We start from the raw sequence: 23312 nt of genomic DNA, 5'->3' as shown, positions 1-23312 counted from the left end.
AAATTATAGAATGTTAAGAGTCTGATCGTTACATTGCTCTGGCAAAAAGGGGAAGACTTGCCTGGTAATAGAGATGTTGTTATCTATCCATTTTCCACAGTTACAACGCATCATATCAATCCCTTGTTTCCAACCCTTCCTATTTTCACTTGAAGAATACAAATTAAACTCTGCCAGAGTCTCATAAGCTATTCAGGACCTGGCCTTGCCCACCTCTTCACCTTCATTCCTTGCCATGCTCCCCTTTAGTCACTGTGTTCCATCTGCTGATCTGTTTTCAGTGCCTTGAGCAGGTTACTCACTTCCCTCTTTAGTTCCTTTGTGCTTACAGTTCTTCCCAAGGCTACTACTACCCTCTTTCTTGCAGATGTTAGTTTAAACAGCAACTCTGCAGACAGATATTCCTTATCACCCAGTCCCAAGTAGGTTTCTGCTCATGTTATTCTTCCCATAACATTCTCTTCTTTCCCCTCGTGGCATGTATATACCTACCACAATTTGAAATTACGATTGTTTATTGTCTAGCTTTCTTACTAGATGGCAAGCTACATGATGGTGGGAACTATATATTTTTTGTTCATCAATGTATACTTAGTAACAAGAATAGTGTTCAGCCCAAAGTAGGTATACGTTAAATATTGGCTGAAGTAATGAGTCACTTAATACTAAAGTATAATAAGATTATTGGAAAATGGACAAAAGACTTCTCAAAAACTTTCATTTATGTTAGAATCATTCATCATCTATCTGTACTTCTGAGATATATTAATCTTCATTTATTCTGTAAGTTTAATTTAGAAGATATTCTTTTGAGAAATGTTGCTATCACCAAAAACTGAAATCTCATTTTTTAGCATTAATTTCAATCTAACATATTCATAACAGGACGCTAATATTCTTTAAAAATGGACAAATGAGAACAAGGCATTAATACTAGTGTTCCTATTTCATAAAACAGAATGTAAAACAAATCTCCAATTTATAGTGGGAATCCAAAATAAATAAGCCATGTACAATGGATAATAGAAACTTATGACCAGCGAGCATAATAAATGTCATTCACTGAATAGTTTTCTAGAAGTTGTAAATACTTCCTTTTAGCATTTTAAATAAATTTACCCCAAATAAAAACATTTTCTTAGGCAACTCTAAAAACAAAGAAAGAAAAACCACTCCATGTACCAGGGAAAATATTGGCTTATTTCATTTCATTACCTCTTTTGTGATTAGTAAGGAATGAGCAGGCCTGCATGTTTATTTCCACTCCCCACCTTCCTCAGACATGTACCTTTCATGAAAAAACAGAAAATTCTGATACTTGACTAATGTACTTGGCTCTCTACTCATAAGGGATGATTTATCCAAGAAAAGATGTCAAGCAATATGTTATAAAGAACTTTCTAATGAGCCTCTAATGCTCTTGTTTCTTGAGGTTTACAAGGAATAACAACTTGAATGTTTCTGGTACATAATAATGTGGTAGTTTATTATCAGCTCTCAAGAACTCTAAGTCTTGTTGATACTATAATCATGTTAAAACTAAAATCTAGTAAATCTTCAAGGTGTCTTTGAATTTATATCAAGTTGCCTATTGACTAAGTATTATTATTTTTAAATTGAATAGCAAGTTAATTTCTTTTGATGGTAATCAGTACCAATGAAAATGGTTTTTGCTACTATAAATTTAATAAAGTAATAATCAAAGATTATATTATATTATATTATATTATTGAAATAACATTAGTTGAGAAAACAGAATGATGGGCTTGCCAGTTGAAATGAGTTACTCCAGTGTATTTCATCTGTGGGTAACATGTAGAGAAAGCAAAACAGAAAAGCATGGAGACTTGCAAGGCCTATTCTGTGGACCTACATTTCAGGTCAAGTTGCTCTAAACCTGAGCGGGGGAGAGGTTTAGAAGAATGAAATGAAGAATAAGCAAAGAATGAAATGAGTCACTTTTTCCCTATTTATAAAGAAGAAAAATGCTTATTCCAGAGGAAAGCAGGCTTTCTGGGGGAATAACTCCCATCACATCTGTGCAAACCTGTTGGAAGGCACCTAATATGTCAGTTATTGGTTATGCATATTTACCAGCCATGGAAAACAGAAGTGAAAAAAGGCACAGCAAGGAGAAAGACTTCATCCACCAAAACCCCAGTTTTGAGGTTAACTGTGCATCCTGTTGAGTTAGAGCCAGAAACTAAAGAAGTATAAGTTAATTACCGTAAGTCCTGGAAAAGGATAATCATAAATCTTAGAAAAGGATAAAACAAAACGCTACCTGATAGAAGGATCACATTACAAAGGTAGTGAGAAGCATTAAATGCACGCAGTATCTTCTGGGGGTAGACAGCAACAGGTGAAAGCTGACTGGCAGTCTCAGTTTGGTTGTAGAGTTACCGTGGCCCTCACCTCTGTCCCCCAATCCATACAAGGGCTAGGAACTTAACCAGGGCTCACAGTCAATAGATTTTCAAAGGAAATTAAGAGAGCAAATTACTTTTGTGAAATAAAGTTTAATAAGAGCTATCATTTTCATTTTATTTAACATTTTTTAATTAAAAATATGAATGGCTCACACAATGGTAAGAAATTTTAATTAGCACAGCCAATATGGTATGGATGGATTTTAAAAATCAGCTTTACCATATTTCAATACAGCCAGAATGCTAAAAATAGAACAGGATGGAGGCAGGAAAACTGGGGATGAAGATGGTCCTAGAAACTTCAGTCCAAATATTGGCCATGCCTCTCTGAGCTACATACAGTTCCTTCCACTGTAACACAGGAACAATATCACCTTGAAAGTTGTTGTGAAAATCAGCATAAACACCTCTCAAGCATATATTTGATAAATTTCACCTCCTCATTCCTTCTTGTGTTATCAACCTACTACATCTTCTTATAGAAAAACAAGTGAGACACAGCTAGAGGAAAATTTAAGAAATCCAAAATAGTTCTCATTCTAGCTTGCTTCATTATTAGGAAGCATCAAACAGATTTTTCAAGAGGATCTGATCAGTAATCTTACTGGAGTTTCCTAAAGAATGCAAAACTTGACTTATCTCTCCTGCCCTGGACAATGGGAGGGCCTCAGAGATAAAGCTGCCTTTGACAAGTGCAAACAATTTCAGAATAATTACCCTTTTCTAGATTATTTGAGAGAAGGCAGGAGAAAAGACAATGAAGTACATTATTGTCTTTCTTCACTTTATGAGGTGTGGGGATATGGGAACAGGGCAACCAATGTAGTATATATGGCTTCGAAATTTAACATCAATTCATGAAACAATTCTCAGCAAAACATGGAATAGAAAGGACCTTCTGTCTATACATAATACGAAGCTTACGCACAAAAAACTTACAGTTAACATTATACTCAGTGATAAAAAATTGAACACTTTTCCAAGAAGATTAGTAATAAGACAAGAATGTCTATTCTAACCATTCCTATTCAACATTGTAGTGGAGGTCAATGCAATAACAGAAGAAAAAGAAATAAAAGGCATAAGATTGGTAAAGAAGAAATAAAAGTTGTTATTTGCAGATGATATGATTGTCTATTTAGAAAATAGCAATGAATCTACAAAAAGTAGTGGAACTAATAAGTAAGGCACTGGTTACTGGATCCAAGGTCAGTATATGAAAATATATTGTATCTCTACAATCTATCAATGAACAATTAGAAATTGAAATATAAAACAGTAAAATAAAAAATAGCATCAAAGTCATTAAATACTTAAAAATAAATCTTATAAGACATATATAAATTTATATGCCAAAGCTACAAAATACTGATGAAATAAATCAGAGAGCTAAATAAATTGGGAGATATGTTAATGAACTGGAAGACTCAATATTATTAAGATGTCAACTTTCCACAAATTGATCTACATATTCAACATAATCCGAATAAAATCCCAGCATGATTTTTTCTAGAAATTGACAAATTGATTTTAAAATTTACATGGAAAAGCAGAGGAAGTAGAATAATCAAATGTCAGAAAGAAGAACAAAGTTAGAGGATTCATATTACCTGATATCCAGATTTCAGGTAAATGAAGCTACACTATTGAAGAAAGAATAGATACATAGAGCAATGAAATAGAATAGAAAGTCTAGAAAGCAACCCATGCATACACAGTCAATTGATTTTTTGACAAAGGTAAAAGGGCAATTCAATGTATATCCACATGCAAACGAATGAACTTCAATCCTCATCTCACACCCTATTAAAAATAAGCTCCAAATGGATCAGTGGTTGCCAGGGGTTGAAGGTGTGGGGAGAGATTGACTATAAAGAAACATAGGGGCCTTCTGAGGGGCAGTAATCATATAACTCTAAATCTTGATTGTAATGGTGGCTGTCAAAACTACCAGAAAGGGAATTTGACTCTATAAATTATGTATTAAAACATATAATTACATATATAACATGCAATTGTATTTTTTTAAAGAAAAAGAGTATATTTTAACCTCTCAGGACTATCTAGGAAAAAGTCTAAACAGTAATATCTAGGCCACAATATGCATGTAATCATGACTTGGTTATGCATAGGATACAACTGAGAGAGGAAAAAAGCTGAAGTGCCCCAAGATGTAATGCCTTAAGTATCTGTATAAATAAAGGTTCCCCATCTGTATTTGGTTTCGGCTTAGAAAGATGTTGGAAACACAAGACCTGTCTTTCCTTCCCTAAATGCAAAGAAGAAAGCATTTTAGATGTATAGTTAACAAAATTTTCAATCTGGAAACCATATTAAACATCTTTACCTTTATGTTCTGCAGACATTCCTAAATTCAACAGTGAGTTCTCTTTTTTGATGTTTGTGCTCATCTTAAACACATCTCAAGTATGTACTCTTTTGTCCACCCCAAATTCTACCATTCTAGAACAAGTTACCACTTCTCTCCTCTAAATTACTTCAATATTCTTGGTTACCCTATTTCATTCTTGTTTCCCTTTAAACTGCAGTTTTTTAAAAAAAAATACTACTTTGAAAAAAAATTATTGTGATCGGATCACATCATTCCTTCCCCCAAATCCTTCATTATCTTCCCTATTTCTTTAATACAAACAGAAACAATTAATGTGGTCCCTGTTTATCTCACTAGCAGTATTTCATACTACTGTCTTCCACCCTCTAGGTTCAATCACGCTCCATGTCTAGTTCCACGTTCTTTTCCACTTCACAGTAGAGATGCTATGTTTGTTCCCTCTGCCTGTAACGCTCCTCCTCCTGCCTACCCTCACACTTAAACGTCTCTAGCTTACTTCTTTCTGTTCTTCAGGGGCAACTAACACAGCATTTTTGAGGAAGGCTTCCGTGATCTCCCATGTCGACATCAGATCTATCGGTTATCTGCTCTTACAGCATATTCATCTACAAGTAGTTGTGATAAATTTTTTTAAAAATTTGGTTTTGTCCCTGGTTCCTGTCACATAGTTCCTAAAACTCTTAAGATCTTCTATGTAATAAGAGTGCCTTTTGTATGCTAATGAGATTATGGGTGTCTGGGGACCCCAAAATAGCTTCAGAAGGCAGCTGGTCACCAGAAAGATCAGGCCATGAAAATTCCACCCTGACCCATCCTCACCTTTGGGGAGGGGAGAGGGCTAGGGATTGAGTTAATCATTGATGGCAATGGTTTAATCAATTATGGCTATATAATAAAACTTCCAACCCCCTCCCCCCCAAATGAGGTTCAACGGGCTTCTGGGCTGGTGATCACACTGATGTACTAAGAAGGTAGTATCCTGGGAGAGGGTATAGAAGTGCCCTTTCCCCCCATACCTCACTCTATGCATTTGTCCCATCTGGCTAGTTCTGCATTGTATCCTTTATAATACACAGGTAAATGTAGAGTGTTTTCCTAAGTGCTATGAGTCATTCTAATGAATTACTGAACCTGGGGAAGGGATGGGGTGTCACAGGAATCCCTGAATTTGCCCAGTCAGAACTGAATGTGGGTAACCTGGACTCCCCTCTGGGCCTGGAGTCTGAAGTGAGTGCAGTCTAACGGCAATGAACTCTTACACCTGGGGAGTCGGATGCCAACTTCTGGTAGTTAGCGTCAGAAGTGAATGGACAGAATTGGTGTCAGAAAGAACTTGAGAACACTTACTCAACACCTGTTTTGAATTTCATCTGTTATGAACTCCACAAGGCAATGTCTTGTCTGCTACTGTTTGCCCAACACTTAGCACAGTGCCTGACACTGTTCCGTATAGAATGGGTAGATAAATAAATGAATGCCTACCACTGGAGTACAGAAATTTCAAACTGTCGTCTCGGAGAAACTAGGTAAGGGGGGGTTTCTTGGATCTGCCTCTGATACAACACTAAAAGCTGATAAAACAAAGACCAAAAAACAGTCCAACTTTTCACTATGTGATATTAAAGGCAACTACAGGGTAGGGTGGCATACAGGAAAGAGCAGGAAACAGCAAATGTGACGGCACCTCTCACTTTGAAGAGGAAATAAACTGAGAACAGCACAGTAATGAAGTCGTAGCCTCAGTAACTACCCCTCCTCCACACCGGGCGCCTCATGTTGTCAAGTCCTGGTCTCCCAAAAGCTACTAGGCAGTAGAATTTAAACTCTGCTCCACTGACTGCTTAAGAAGAAAAAAGAAAAAAAGAAAGGATATAAAATGAATAAAACTGTATCAAGTCTATTCGTCAGACTCCAAGGGCAATGCAAATTCCTCACACGAACACTATTGCATCGAGTTCTTTGAAGTTACCCAGCTGAGAAAACCATGCACGGAGCACCTGTGTATGTACCTTGTCCGTGAGCCCTACTTAAAAGTGATAACTCTGCACGCGTTGGCCCATAGCTACTCATTAGTGCCATAGCATTTGGACTTGTTGACCTCTTACTTCGTCAAGGGATCTTAAGCAAGCTGTTGTGTGCACATCTCTCTGTTCAAATAGATCTCAAGCTTTTTGAAGGGCAGAAATGGCTTCTGTTGCTCTCAAATCTGTTTTTCAGTGCTGGGCATAGAGGAGAACCTCTCCTCCTCTAAATAGAACTGAGTGGATGTCATGCACTAGATACCCATCAGGCAAATTTGTTGACGCTCACAGAACCTGCAGAAAATGAGGCCAGGCCTACAAGACATTTGTAAGAAAAGACCATCTCCAGTTTGCCATGAAAACAAGTCTTACCTGTGAGGGAGTTATCCTTCCCTTTTTGATTTCAGATGAATTTTCACTTAGCTTTCCTGCTTTGTTACTTGAGCTGCATTTGTAGCATGTCCATCTTGTTTGCCCCTCAATTTCTGTGGTGCACTCTTTGTTTTGCAGACAGAATGAGTGATACAAATGGCCACAGCTGCAAAATGAAGGCAATCAATTTGCACTTTTCATTATCATAAAACCCATAAACATAAGCTATGTTGGAGTGTGTTTATAAGTGATAAAGATTTCTGATATGCTGAAATGCACCAATAGTTGTATAGGCTAAGAAACAAGAAAGGGAATAAACTTGTTGCTAAAAGCCAGACTCACATATTTGTATACTTAAGCTGCTAGTAAGAACAGAATCACAGTTCTCTAACTACAAACCACTGGGGGGATGAGTTAAACTTCTGTTCATCTCTCAAACTATAAAATACTTTTAGACAGTTTGAAAGGAAGTCAATTGGGGAAAATGATAATTATATAAGTAGCTGGATAATAACACAAGTGGTCTGCCTCATCAAATTCAAGACAAAAGCTGTGACTTGACTAAGCATTAACAAAAAATGTCGATGCTATAGTAAATTCTTACCCCATTCCTATAAGAAATTCCTTATTGATTACATTAAGTTAACAAATGAGCCTCCTCACACGAGTGTTGAATATAACTGTCATCATTTTTGATTCCCCCTCATCTCTCCACCCTGTAATGCTGGACTGCCTTGGAAGTCAAACCTTTTCTCTTCTGCAGTTTTTAGTCTTTCTCTTTCTATATATAACCTTTCCCTTCTACAGTCTTTCTTTTCTATATTCTTCTTTTCTACAGCTACCCTTCCAGTTCCATAGTTTTAAAATACCACCTACACACCGCTAAATGCGCAATTTATATCTTCAGCCCAGACTTTTCTCCTAAATCCCATCCACCTGTCTCCTCAAGAACTCTCCTAGGGATATTAATGGACTTAAATTTAACATGTCCAAAATTCTTGATTTTCACCCCACTCCACCCCCACTGCATGCTCTCATCTAACCTTCCGTATCTCAGTAACGACATTCTTCCAGCCCAGGCCAGAAACCTTGGAGTCATCCTTGACTATTCTTTCTCTCACACCTCACAATCCAATCTAGAAACAAAGCTCCTCCGCTCTACCTTCAGAACATGTTCGGAATCCCACCATGTTTTACTTCACCATTACTACCTAGGGCTTTCCCTCACTTGGATTACTGCAATAGTCTAACTGGTCATTCTACTTCTACCCTTGTCTTTCTATAGTCCATTCTCCACATGCAAAGTGATCCTTAAGACATGGGTCAGATACTGTCACTCCTATCTTCAAAACCTCCCAATGTGTTCTCATCTCAGAGTAAAAGTTTCTTTTTTCTTTTATCCTCACCCAAGAACATTTTTTCATTGCTTTCAGGGTGAGAGAAAGGGAAGGAGGGAGAGAGGGAGGGAAGGAGGGAGGGAGGGAGAGAGAGGGAGAAATATCCATTGGTTTGTCTTCTGTATGTGCACCCTGACTGCGGACCAAATGCACAACCTAGGTATGTGCCCTGACTGGAAATCGAACCCGTATCATCTTGGTGTATGGGATGATGCTCCAATCAACTGAGCCAGGGCTAAAAGTTGAATTCTTTATAATCATGCAGTTCCTACATAATTTTCCCTCTTCCTCTGAAGTCAGCTCTTATCATTATTCCTTTCCTTCACTCTGCTCAGGCAGCACTCACCTACTCATTCATTACTCCTTCAACTTGCCCAGAACGTGCCTGCCTCCTGCTTTCTGCACTTGTCGACCCTCTGCCTGAGGCATTCTCCCCGGTACTGCACCACCACTTCCTTTAGGTCTCTGATCAAATGTCACTTAAATAGTGAGTCATTCCCTAATGACTCTATAAATTGGTAGGTCCAAACATTCTCCTTCCTCTACATCATGTTTTATTTAGTTCACAGTAATTATTAATTACATATTGATTAACAATTTTTTAATTGTTTAAATTTCTGCTCATAAGTCACCTTAACAGTGAGGCTCTCCATGACTACTCTATATAAAATATCTTCTCCCTGCAAATGCTCTGTGTCTCACTTAACATGTTTTATTTTTTTCATAGTAGTTACTATCTGGCATTTTACTTGTCTGCCCTTGCCACTGGAATGTAAACTCCTTAAGAACAGATCCTTTGTTTTCATTAATACTGTCCCCTATCCCCTGGAACAGTTCCTGGCATACAGTAGGTACTCACCAAATATCTGTTGAATAAGTAGGCTCTTTGTGTGATAAGAACTACTTCCCTTTCCTACCACCAAATCTACCACCCTTCCTGTGTCTGTAATAACAGCAGTGGACACATACAGTGTTAGCTCACTATATGTTACCATGCTACAAATGCCTTATATGAGTTACCTCATTTAATCTTCATAAAACCCTAGGAAACAGTGCCATTGCCATCCCAGTTTACAGATGAGAAAACTAAGATGTAACGAGAGTAAGTCACTTGTCAAAGTCTCACAGCTAGTAAGTAACAAGGTTAGGATTTGAACTCAAGAAGTTTGGTTACAGGGTTTATCTTATATTGCCTCTATCCATGTATTCTAGGTGGGCTGTCTTTGCTCTTGAGATCAAACCTTCCACTTTAATACTACATTTCTTTTCTCTTTGCACCGTGGCTTTAAATATCATTTATATGCACCCTGGCTAGTGTGGCTCAGGGAATTGAGTGCTGGCCTGTGAATCAAAGGGTCACTGGTTCAATTCCCAGTCAGGGCACACACCTGGGTTACTGGCTGGCTCCCCAGTAGAGGGTGCGTGAGAGGCAATCACACACTGGTGTTTCTCTCCTTTTCTTTCTCCTTCCCTTCCCCTCTCTCTAAAGATAAATAAATAATATCTTAAAAAATATATCATTTATATGCTGTCAGTTTCTAAATTTATATTTCCAGGACGTCTCCAGGTACCTGACCAGAAAAACTGTGCACCAGACATCCCTGCATGGATGTCTACTAGCCATCTCAAACCTAACACCTCCAAGACGGAACTCTTGATTTCTCCAGCTCCTCACACCTGTTCTTCTTCATCTTAGACAATGGTACCTTACGTATCCAGTTGTTCAGGCAACTCACACACTACATCTTATACATCAGCAAGTTAGCTCTACCTGTAAAATATATTCTGAGCCTTCACACCTACCTCTCATTCTACTCACTAAGTATCACTTCCCTAGAGAAGTTTTTCCTCATTATGTTGTCTTGAAATAGCATTCTCACCCTGAACACTTCATCACTCCATCCTTCTATCCCATTACCTGTGGTTTATTTTTCCTCATAGCTCTCATTACTCTGTATTTATTTACTGCCTGATCACCCTAACACCCATTCCTCCTGACTCCCATGCAGAACGTAAGGTCTATAAGAATTTTGTCTGTTGCTAAAATGATCAACTGAGGCTGTGTATCCACATGTATTCCTACCTGGTAAAACCATACATGTAGACCCACACACACCATACATGTAATATTTCCTTCTCTCTCTTACCTAAAGACAATAATTTCATCAGCCATTTCTTGGCGTCTCTTGTACTGCTGCAAACATATAGAACAGTAATCCTGCTTGGGATTCAGTCCTCGGGCTACTGAAGCTCTCAGGTTACACAGTGACCAATGGAGATCTTGGTTTAGAAGGCTAGTAGTTGTTTCCAGCAGGGTCTAGGAAAGACCAAAACAAAAAAAACCAAACAAGAAATGGTTTATAAAATGAAAGAGAGGGAATGAATAGGAAATAACAGTTGTTTAGTTTTCAACCACAAACAACCCAAATTAAAATACACTATGAAGGCATGAAATTAAACAGTCATCAAAAAACTTCAAATTAAGTGGTTAACTTTAATGTGCAGAGTTAATGACCAGTGCAGACATTAAGGTTCTCAAAGTAATTATTAAAAGGCCGTTGCTGGTTTCTACTTAGCCATTCTGTGGCTTAATTCAATACTGACGACTTTGATAAACCCAAATCTCTTTATTTATTACATGTATAAAGTAAGTTCTCTCTGAATGGCTTTAAGTGTTGTAACAAATAACAAAAATATCGCTGATTTTTTAAAATGGAAACTGCACCAATGGCAATATTTCCCATAACGTTTCGCTGGAAAGCTAATGGCGTTACTCAGTTTTCACCTCCCGTGGGCAGAGAGATCACATTTTCCTGATCAGCATTTACAGGTCATTTGAATCTGCTCAAGACTGTGACATCTGCCATTAAGTCACATAAAGACATTTTCACAGCTATCACATTAAATCATTTTTAAGGCTCTAAGTGCTTATAAAGTATTGTGTTCACACTATAACTAATTCTCAACACTCATATATATCATATTATTTAGATGTACAGTTGAACTCTTTTTCTGTCAATCCCAAAGGGGAAAATAAACTGACCATCCTCCCTGCTACAGCCTAGCCCCTTAACTTTATTTGTAATGCAGAACTTTTAGTTCTAATGGTCTGTTAGAATTATACATAATTCTTTCTAATCAACCCCATCTTTTCCTCATCTTCCAAAGTTCCAAAGTTCACAAAAATTTTCTGCCTTGCGCTCAGCTTTCCTTCTGCTGACACGCAGTCTGTGCTTGCCAGGGTACTGGCTTCACAGGGTTATGCTGAGCAAAACTGCCGTTTTTACAACACCCCAAGAAAAGCTGTCACCCAAATGTTTCTTTTTCTTCTCTGTGATTATTAAAAAAGCAGGCATTATATCTATCATGCCCAAATGGCACTTTTCCTAGGTGGCTTCATTAGTTACTTTGAAATACAATAAGAAAAATATCTGTATCCCAAGCTGGCTCCTACTGAGAATTAAACCTATAGGTAGTTTTTAGTTAAGGGAATAACTGATGATCATTTTCGGCAATCATCCACTTCAGGATGTTTAAAAGTAATTTTCTATACTCACGCTGACCCTCCTTTTTATGGTTATACTTTGCACTTAATTATTTTTCCAGAAATTTTTCACACTTTTGATTTTAAAAGATATTTGTTCCTCTGCCAATAAATCAAATCAATAAAATGAACCCAAATCTGATGCATTTCCACACTCTAGAATATATGTGTATGTATACAATATATATTAATTAAGATCAAGATAAGTTAAAAAAATTTAAAAACCATGCATTTTAATCTAGCAAACCTCCACTAAATAGATGGTAATTTTTAAAGAAAAATAAACAGCTTTTTTCTACCTTAGGACAGGCTTGGAAATAGAAAGTAGCTTACTTGTGCCCTGGCTGGTGGCTCAATCGGTTAGAGTGTGGTCCCGTATACCAAAGGATGCAGGTTCTATTCCTGGTCACAGCACATACCTAGGTTGAGTGTTCTGTCCCTGGTCAGGGTGCCTCCAAGAGGCAAAAGATTGATGTTTCTCTCTCACATCAATGTTTCTCTCCCTTTCTTTCTCCCAGCCTTTCCCTCTCTCTAAAATCAATGAGCATGTCCTTGGATGAGGATAAAAGAAGTTTTTTTTAAATAGCTTACTTGTTCATAGTTAAAGGTGTCCAACATTCCCAGAATAAGTCCCTGGATTTCTCCAAGTTTTCCTTTTCCATAAACTGGATCCTAAAAAGTTACAAAAATTATAATTCTGGTTTTAGTATTTTAAATTACTTTAAAGTATGTTATCTGAAAAAGCCAACTATTGTTAAGTACTTTTCTACAGTCACAAAATATTCTTCACGAACCTTCCATTGGAAATGTACATTGGTTTCCCTTGGCCATCACAAATATTTTGGAAAAATAAATAAAATTTAAATGACCCAAGCCCTTTGCTTAACAGTCTTCTTTTCAAGCCTAATTAAATTTTACTCTGGTTTTGTTTCTGCAAGAAACTTCCTCTCTCTCTTTAAGTTCTTATTTACCTGCTACATCAAAACCAATGTATGCACAAATACTCAGAATCTATCATAACAACTCCTCCTGAGACCCACATTTGACCCCCTCTTAGCCCACACCAACTAAATTGCTTCAGTTTAGGAGACAAGACTTCAATTTAGGAGATCAGTTTATGGATCAGTTTCTCAAAGCTTTTTTTCAATAAAGTCACTACTAATAAACGACAGGTACCCAGATACCCAATCTTCCCTCCACTGCTTTTCATACGAGATTTGCCAAGTAACTTGCTTATTATATATAATTTGGAAAACACTAAAGTGTACAAAAATAAAACAAAAAATGAAATCCAGCTACCCAGAGATAAACACATTTGATATTTTGATGTATATTCTTTCAGTTTTGTTTCTGGGGAAGGAGAGAAAGGGAGAGAGAAAGGAATATATTTCTTAGTGTACAAAATTGAGTATTTCACATAATACTTATATTAATTTATTTTTTACTCAACAGTATATTGTGAGCAGTTTCCCATATCGTCAAATATTTCATAATAGCTACAGAGTATGAGTGGCGTGTCAGTATATGTTCTTCCACCATTCCCTGTTGCTGGACATTCGTTTCCCTCCCCAACCCCCACTCCCACACCCAAATCCTACCCACCATTATCAAATGCTAGTGGCTGCAAATTTTGGTCTGAAACGCCTTCTTTAGAGAATATTTCTAGAAAGGGAATTTCTGACTCAAAGAGCATATTTATGGATACTTACATATACTGTCTAATTGCTCTTCCTAAAAGTTGTATTATGCAATTTTTACCGCCATCAGCATATTTTATGCTCATTTTTCTGCATTTTTGGCTAGGCTGGGAATTATAACAACAGTTTTTTGCTAATAAATAAGTATATCAAGTCTATTACTTCACTCTTAGGTTATGTATAACATCAATGACTCTTCTGTGCTAAAGAGGAAAGTCCAACTAAACAGTAATGATAAAAGTAGCTGCTATTTAGTGAGTGGATAGCTTATGCAAGCACGGTGCTAAATTCTTGCTATGTACCATATCACTAAATCCCTTCCAGAACATTTATAAATGAAGATATTCAGGTTCAGAGAGGTTAAGTAAAATTCCCTAAGATACAAAACTATTGAACAGATAAACTGGGATTTGAACCTAGGTACTTCAGAAACCATGGTTTTAATTAACACACAGTACTGGTCTCCCAAGTATGGATACATAAACCAATAAAGTAGTGTTTGTTGGATAACATGGGTAACTGATATGGATAACTAAGTGACAAATCAATGTTTGCTAGAAAATATAGGTAACATTTCTGGTTATTTCTTAGGGAGTAGAAGTTCTTAAAATCTTGGTGCAATAAGAGTAACTATGAGTTTAGATGTTAAGAAAGAAAAAAAACCAAAAAGCAGTTAGGCAGGAAAACTTAGAAGGAAGGTTCAGAAATGCAAGAAGAAACTTTGTCTTCCTGCTCTTGCACAATATAGTCTTAGGATTTGCTTCTTCTTCTCTTCTAGGCTCCGATATGGCTTTTGGAAGACTGGGTAGTTGTGGTTTCTAACTAAAATCGGTTTCCAGTATTTTCCGTTGTTCTAGAGCAGCACAAGGTGGTGTACCATAGGTCCCTGGTCTCTGCCGCCAACGGAGATGGAAGGTAGAGAATAGCTATATATCTGTGTGCTAATGAACAAATTTACGAGTTTGGGCTTAAATAGGTCAGTTCAGGGAGATTTGGTCAATAGGGAGATTTTCTGTCTCACAGCTTGAGATTGTATCACTAAGCTAAAGATACCCATCAAACATGCAGATCATTTAGAAAAAGCAAGACTATGGATATTTCAGACTAATTCTTCACTAGAAAAACAATTCAGGCCGTACACCCACCAGACAAATTTTTCTTTTAATTTTCTTTGCATGAAAAGAAAATCCATGTTAAAGCTTCTGAACTTATACTCAGTTATGCTTTTGGACAAGCTCTTAATAAATATACTTATTTATCAATAGTTTAATACCTTCTTATAAAAAACATTATAATATCTACTATAATATGCATATCCAATGCACTAATGCAGCTCTAACACAGAGAATAAAGAGGTCTTTAAAAGGTTAAATTCTGATAAAAAAGAAGAAACCTTTTATATGTCATGTCTATATTTATATCAGTACATTTCACTTTAATATGCATAATTTAAAGGCAAAATCATGAAAATTACCTCATGCTGAGACAACATATAAATTATAGAATGCAAAAGAGAGCTCAAAGCTTATGCACAACAAGCACACAACCCACTAGCTTTTCAAATTATTTCCCAAAGATGTCAGCTAGATTCTTCAGCAATAAATAACTACTAAGGCTTTTCTTTAACTTTTTTGGTAAACTATAATAGAAGAGCACACTTGGGTACTTTACATAAACTAGTTTTGTTTAAAAAACACATCAGGAAAAGATGTGATGACCACTTTTGCCCTATTGTTTTTTAGTACCCATTGTATGATATATGCGGATTGCTTTAAAATTAACATTTTTACTAATCAAGCACTATTTTAAAATATGAATGTCCTCAGCAGGTTAGCATATAATCATTTGTTTGCTTGAACTCCCTCAGTAAGACAGCCATAAAGAGCTTGTCAGAGCCAGGAACACTTTTGCCAGAGTGAAGATCAATAAAAGCAAGCAGCGAAGACAATGTATATGACAAAAATACGGTCCCTTAAAAATGCTCACTAACTTATCATCTAATTTTCATGAAAGAAATCTGTTCAATTCAGGTGCCACGCATCAGTCTGAATAAACATTTAGAGGTCAAGTAGATCTTTGAGGACCTCTTATCATGTGAATATCTCTTCTGAAAAAAATACTATAAATACCTGAGCAACTGTGCATCTAAATAACTGTCACTCCTATTTCTCCCTGGGCCACCTAATAAGGTCAGGTGGGTATGGAAAACACTAGGGCTGGTGTTGGGGAAATGAGAATAGATCTAACATTTGGAGTTAGAAAACCTAGGGTAATATTCCAGCTGTGCACGCTCAGTAACTGAGTAAACTAAGGACTTTCCTCTTGAGAAACAGGAAGATACTGCCCCCAGCTTAACGGACACCAAGAACAAAGGAAACAAAGTATGTTTATAAATTGCTGAGAACTATCAGGTCATTAGGTGACTGAGCCAGTAATATTTATTGACTATATACTGTATTTTGCCATGTATAATGTGCACCCACATTTCTGGCCCAAACTTTCAGGAAAAAAAATCTTTCATTTTAATTTTTAATTAATTTTTAATTTATGTATATTTAGATACTTGTTTTTTATATTATAAAAGAATTTTAGCATTTATTTCTGAACATATTATGGTACAAAAATTTTATGTAACAAATAATTACAAAATAAGAACAGATACAAGGTATTTCAGGTATTACCCATGTATAATGTGCATCCTTATTCTCCCTCAAAAATTTGGGCAAAAAAGTAGGCATTATACATGGCAAAATGTGGTAGTTTCAAGCACTGTGCTGGATCAGGAAACATTCTAATGGAGCAGTTTTAAAGTGGTTTAAATTCTGGGACTGATAAGAAAGATGACAAGGGGTAAGATTAAAAAACAGACCACTTAGGTACATAAAAATTTCTGGTTGGAGCACTGGTAGCTTAACTGAAATGGATCCGTTATTTGAAAGACACAGTCTATCAAAACTTATACAAAAAGAAATAAATTTTAAAAAAGAAATAGATAATCTGAATAGATCTATATCTCTGAACAGAACTGCATTGATAAATAATAACCTTCTGAAACAGAAGGCCCCAGACTCAGATGGTTTTGCTGGTTTATTCTACCAAATATTTAAAGAAGAAATTGTATAAACACTCTACAATCTGTTCCAAAAATAGAAGCAGAGGTAACACTTCTTTACTCATTCTATTAATCCAGCATTACCCTCATACCAAAAACAGACAAAACGATCTCAGTTGAAATGTCAGCAAGTTACTTCATGGAAAGACAAAACACCCGAATAGTCAACATAACATTGAAGACTGACAAAGTCAGAGGACACTACCTGACTTCAAAACGTACTATGAAGCTCCAGTACCCACGACAGTGAGGTGCTGGTGAAAGACCAGACAAATAGGTCAGTGAAGAAGAGCACAGCTCCCAGAAACAGACCCCCAGAAATACAGTCAACTGAGCAAAGCAATTCAATGGAGAAAGGGATAGTGTGTTTTCAACAAATGGTGTTGGAATAATTGGACATCCATATGTGGAAAATGATTCTAGACACTGGCATTACACTTTTCACAAAAATTAACTCAAAATGAATCATAGACATAAAATGTAAAATGCAAAAACTTCTAGAAAATAACATGGGAAAAAAATCTAGGTGACCTTGGGTTTGGTGGTGAGTTTTTAGATACACCACCAAATGCACAGTCCATGAGAGAAAAAATGGGAATAGTGGGACTGCATTAAAATTTAAAAACTTCTGCTTTGTGAAAGACATGGTTGAGAGAATGAAGACAAGCTGGGAGAAAGTATTTCCAAACACATATCTGATGAAGGACTTGTATGAGAAACACAAACAACTCTTAAAACTCAGCAACAACAAACAACAAAACAACCCAACTAAAAAGTGGTCAAAAGAACTAGACAGACACCTTCCCATTTGGAGATGTACAGATGGCAAATGAGCACATGAAAAGATGCTCAACGTCATCATTCATTAGGGCACTGCAAATTAAAACAATGCCACGGCGAACCTATTAAGATGGTTAAAATCTGAAACACTGGATTTATTGTTTTGTAGCTGAGAATATGGTCTATCTTGGTAACTGTTCCACATACTCTTGGGAACAATGTGTACTCTGGGGCTCTAATTGATATATAAATCTCAACTAGGTCAAAGTAGTTAAAAGTGTTCAGCAGAAATCTGCTATTGTCCTTATTTCTGTTCCTCTGACTCCTTTTTTTCTCTGGTTACTTTTAAGCTTTTCTGTTAATCATTGATTTTGAGCAATTTTGATGTGCCTTGTAGTTTTCATGTTTTCTGATTTGGGGGTTATTTATCTGTGTACTAATAGTTCTCAATAAATTTGGAAAATTTTCAGATAATATTTCTTCAAATATTTTTTTCTGCTCCAACTCCCTTTTCAGGACCCCAAGTACACATATTTTGGACCACTTGAAAGTGTCTCACAGCTAGCTGATTGTTCCAGAGCTGATACTGTGTTCATTTTTTTCTGATTCTTTTTACTCTAAAATGTTTCATTCTGGATAGTCTGTATTACAATGCCTTCAAAGTCACTAATCTTTCTTTTTTTGTTTTGGTATTCTTACTTGCTAATTTTAATATCCATGTCATATCTGGGTTTCACTTTCCAACTTCTTTGCATACCTTATACGTTTTGATTCAATGTTATACAATGTACATTTTACACTGTTGGGACCCGAATATTTTTGTATTCCTGAACGTATTTCTAAGCTTTGTTTGGGGATGCAGTTAAATTATATGTGAAAACAATGTAATCCTTTCAGGTCTTGCTTTTAGGATTTGTAAGGCATGACCGGAGCAGTGTTTAATGTAGGGCTGTTTCCCACCGTTGAGTACCTGTGTGCACTCTACCCAATGGTCTGTGAATTATGAAGTCTTCTAGTCTTCACTGGTGGGAAAGACCCTTTTGTTGGCCCTGAACAACGGTGAGGGCTAGCCCCTCTAATCCTCTCAGGTGGTTCTCTCCTTGGCTTAGGTAGCTTCCTCAGATCATGTTTAGGGCATCTTTCTACACATCTCCAGGATTCTCTCTTGGTACCTGCCCTACAAACTCTGGTCACCTTGGTCTCTCTTGACTTTCAGCTTAATCTCCTTAAATCAATGAGTATACTGGAAACTGCTTGGGATCCTCCTTCCCGAGCTACTGCCTGGAAACTCAAAACATTAAGCTGCAGCAAACAGGGCTTACTTTGTTTATTTCCTGTCTCTTAGGAATCACTATCCTTCATTGCCTAATATCCAGTTTTTTCTAAAACTATTTCATATATTTTTTGGTTGTTTCAAGCAGGAGGGTAAATCCAGTCTCTGTTACTCCATCTTGGCCAGAAGTGGAATACCTCCACCCTTGCCTTTTATTTCCTCTAGAAATATTTATTGAGCAGCTATTATATGTCATGTGCCTCTGGGCTAGGCTATGGTGGTACAGTACTAGGCAAAGCATAGTCTTATCTCTAAGATCCTTCTGTATTAATAGGAAATAAAACTATTCTGATTCTTAGACATTTCCTAGAACTCCATTTTTGGCCTTCTCTTCTTGCTAACTTACTTCCTCCTAAAGTTCATCAAGTTTCAAGAATTTAACTACCACTTCTCTGTGGATGATTCCCAAGACTACATATCTACTTCTTACCTCTTCATATAAACTCCAGTCTTGTATTCCCTCCCTGCTCATTGTTAGCCACATGAAACTGATATCAGGGGATCACCAGGGTTCTTCTTATATTCCCCTACATCACAGGTGGCAAACGCAAGGCCCACAGGCTGAATCTGGCCCTCCGCCTTGTTTTATCCGGCCTGGCACCTTGTTTCTACCCAGCAGCAGTGCCAAGCTCTCGCTTAACTGTTAAGGAGTAGTAACATTTATACAGTCATAAAATTACATGTGTCCCTTTGAAGACTACTTCGAGGCATATGTGGCCCCCGGTGAAAATGAGTTTGACACCTCTGCCCTACATCTAAAATGTCAAAAGGCAGGTGGATTCTATCCACTAATTTCCAAATTCATTTTCTACTATCCATTCTAGGTAACTTAATTAAAAAGCTTTGAGTACCTGTTTTATCTAGGCATCTCTATGCCTTCAACCTTCATCGTTTCCAATTTATCCCGTATAACATAGGCTGAGCAATCTTTTCAAAGAGAAACCTCATTCCATTATTCCTCTGTTTAAAATCCGTAGTCCTTACAACAGCTTACAAAGAAATGAAGGGCATGTTTCTTGCCTGTCTGTCAAATGTGAGCTCCCTGAGTCATCTTTACTCTCGTCCTATGTTCCAAGAATATTGGGTTGGCCATAAAGTTCATTTGTTTTTTTCTGTAAGATGGCTCTAGTAGTGCTTAGTTTTCTTTAACTTCATTTGAAACAATTTTGTTAGACTGTATTGTGACATCTGTCATATCGGCGTGCATTTAAAAAACATGAAAATCAGTGAACTTTTGTGTAGCCATATTAATATTGAAGATGAAAGAAAATATGCAACATTTTTGGCATATTATGCTTTGTTATTTCAAGAAAGGTAAAAATGCAACTGAAACGCAAAAAAAAAAGGTTTGTGCAGTGTATGGGGAAGGTGCTGTGACTGATCGAATGTGTCAAAAATGGTTTGTGAAGTTTCGTGCTGGAGATTTCCCGCGGGACAATGCTCCACGGTCGGGTAGACCCGTTGAAGTTGATAACTATCAAATTGAGACACTGAGAAAAATCAATTGAGTGGGAGACAGCTGACATACTCAAAACATCCAAATCAATAAAGTTATTGGTGAAAATGAAAAAAATGTGTCTTTTATTTTATTTAAAAAAACTAAACAGACTTTTTGGCCAACCCAATATTTAAACACAACTATCCATATGTATCATGTTTTACCTCAAATTCTTAGTATATATAGTTCACTCTGCTTAGAAAAGTCCTATTTCCTTTGTACCCTGAATCCTTTAGACTCTTTAAGATTCATTTCAGACATCTCCTCCAGGAAATCTTTCCAAATTCTCCCATCTGTTTCAAATATATACTTATATTGGGACTCCTTTGGCAATATGTATTCAGAAACCCAACTCATTCTAACTTACTCAAAACAGATAATTATTGTAAAGGTACTGGGGTGTTTCAAGGACCCAAGCAAAGGAATGCAAATAAACCTTGAAAACGACAATGAAGGACTCAACACCCTCAGGATTTTCTCTCCATTGTCTCCTCCCCCAGTGCCTGAGTCCTCTTATATCTTCTCTCTTCTCCTTGCATTTTGTCTATTCTCCTCTTTGTGCGTCTGCTTCATTCTTCTTCTCTGTAGATTTACTTCTTTTTTCACTAGTTTATTTCATATGATGGAAAAGTATCACTGTCAGCTCCTGAACATTGTACCTTATATAATCCAGAGACCTGAAGAGAGACTTATTTGTCTTTCTTAAGTTCAGTTCTAAAATTTCCAGTAAAGTGCACTGATTGGCCCTGCTTAGGCTGGTTGCCCTAAGGGAGGGCCAGGGGGCAGGGGCACGCCTTCACGTGGCTGTTCCTGTTGTAATCTCATGGGCCGAATGTGGAGGGATGTAAAAGGGCAATTACCCTACATGGACTTCAGAGCATGTAATTCTTAAAGGTGGCCACTACTATTTGATTAGAGCCCTATGAATAATTATATCAGAACATTTTCTATTTGTCTAATAAGAGTTCTTTAGGGCAAGAACTGCCTTTCATCCACATAGGTAATGACTAACCACATAGGTAATTACAGGGTAACATGTAATTAATAAACTAACTAAAAATTAACTCTCCAAAAGACCAGGGACTGAACCAAATGAAAAAGCTTACATAATATAATGGCAAAGAGCATAAATTAGGAGGTAAGAGACTATCCTTGAGTTTCATCCTCCATCAACACAAATTTTTATAGTAGCCCTACCTACCTCAAGAGATAGCTTTAAACAAGATAGCATCTGTGAAAGCACCTTGAAAAAATGAAAATTTCTATACAAATATAAGGTAGCATTATTATTACAGTAATCACAGATGTGCAATAAAGAATTTAAGAACTAGCATACCCTCTTAATTGGTGGGAGCTAACCACTGAGGGTAGAAAATAAGAATACAATTACAAGGACTGCAGTATAACTCAAAATAAAGATTTTCAAATATCAAAAGCCTTCACAAATATGAATTTTAAAATATAGGATAAAAAAACATATGCTTTTGCCAAGGGAAAATTAGACTTTTATTTATTATAATTTATGTATCAGAAAGTGTGGTTAAAGCTCAACATAATGCAAAATGAATATACTGAGAGAGAAGCCATTTTTGGTTTTAGGATTTCATTTTTTTCTAATCTACTTGGTAAACTAAAGTATTCCTGCCTTATGGAAATATTACTTGATCTATGATTAAAAACCTTATGACTAATATATTTTAAAATGGATATAAGAGGAGTAGCCCATATCAAAGAATTATTCAACACACGACAAGGATCAGATGAGACAGTGTGTGTAAAGAGACATCCTGAGTGATGAGGTGCTATGCAGAGAGAGGCTACAGAGTGCAGCAGCCTTTACAGGCAAAGGCCCAGATGCTTAATACCAGATGGGAAGAAGAGCTTGGAAAGACTTAGAGGAGAGCTGACAGGGACATTCTTGATTGGACAAAAATCATTTGAAAATTATGAAGAACAATGGCATCATATTACTGTTTGATTTTCTGTGTGTGTGTGTCTCTATACTGCATGAAGTGAAGGAAGACAAAATGGACTCTAAGGATAATTCTTGCTGTTTCCCTAAGAATGTTCACAGATGTTTCTAAAAATATATCTTAATGTATTTTTAGTGTTCTCCTTTTGGTGAAGTTGGAAAGGTTCAGAACTTTTTATTGAAGAAAACAGGCTAGAATGATGTTTCCTACAAAAGCTCTAGATACAAAACCAGCTAGAATCTAGAGCAGGGGATGAGTTTTGGACATAAAGTTTTGGGATGAGTTAGAAAACATATATAACAACTAATGATTAATAAATGCCTATATTAACATAATTTCTAGGTTTTCTTTTTTTGATCTGAAAAGTAAAAACAACTGGAAATCACAGTAATTCTTTCCCAGTTAGCACACCAACAGGAAGCTTGTGTGTCTGACTCCCCGGGGAACTGAACATGTGAGGGCTGCAAGCCCTAACTGAAGGCTGCACCATGTGCCGAGCAAACTCATACCACTGGAGCGCTGGGGAAGTGTCGGGTGAGAGTCATAAATTAGATACGTAGCTCATGCCAAAAATTAGCTGCAATATGCTTGAGACACATTTAACCATTACCCCAATTTGCTGTTATTCATATAGAACTAAATATTAATTGAACTTGATCAACAGTGAATTTTCCCCTCTTTTAACTCACCTGTAAGATTCTTTGCAAGATTGATGGAAGGGCGATAAACGCTGCCATGCTGTTTAGAACTTGCATGGTCAAAGATTTCAGAGCTGTTGAAATAAAATGTTGATACTCTGGTTA

At 36.7% G+C, this 23312-nt stretch overlaps 1 protein-coding gene across 2 annotated transcripts in view; it reads right to left on the bottom strand.

The window, feature by feature from the left end:
- The window catches only part of VPS8 (VPS8 subunit of CORVET complex), a 259421-nt gene that overhangs the window by 68188 nt on the left and 167921 nt on the right, over positions 1 to 23312 (bottom strand). For both annotated transcript variants that reach the window (XM_071220589.1, XM_024564321.3), the window contains 4 exons: positions 23199 to 23281; positions 12708 to 12788; positions 10720 to 10889; positions 7176 to 7341 (listed from right to left, as the gene is read on the bottom strand). In XM_071220589.1, the coding sequence (XP_071076690.1) occupies positions 7176 to 7341; positions 10720 to 10889; positions 12708 to 12788; positions 23199 to 23281 (500 nt within the window). The remainder of the gene's footprint in view (positions 1 to 7175; positions 7342 to 10719; positions 10890 to 12707; positions 12789 to 23198; positions 23282 to 23312) is intronic.

Source organism: Desmodus rotundus, chromosome 2, assembly GCF_022682495.2.
Source record: "Desmodus rotundus isolate HL8 chromosome 2, HLdesRot8A.1, whole genome shotgun sequence".
NCBI classification, from domain to species: domain Eukaryota; kingdom Metazoa; phylum Chordata; class Mammalia; order Chiroptera; family Phyllostomidae; genus Desmodus; species Desmodus rotundus.
This window is presented reverse-complemented; position numbering and strand designations above follow the sequence as displayed.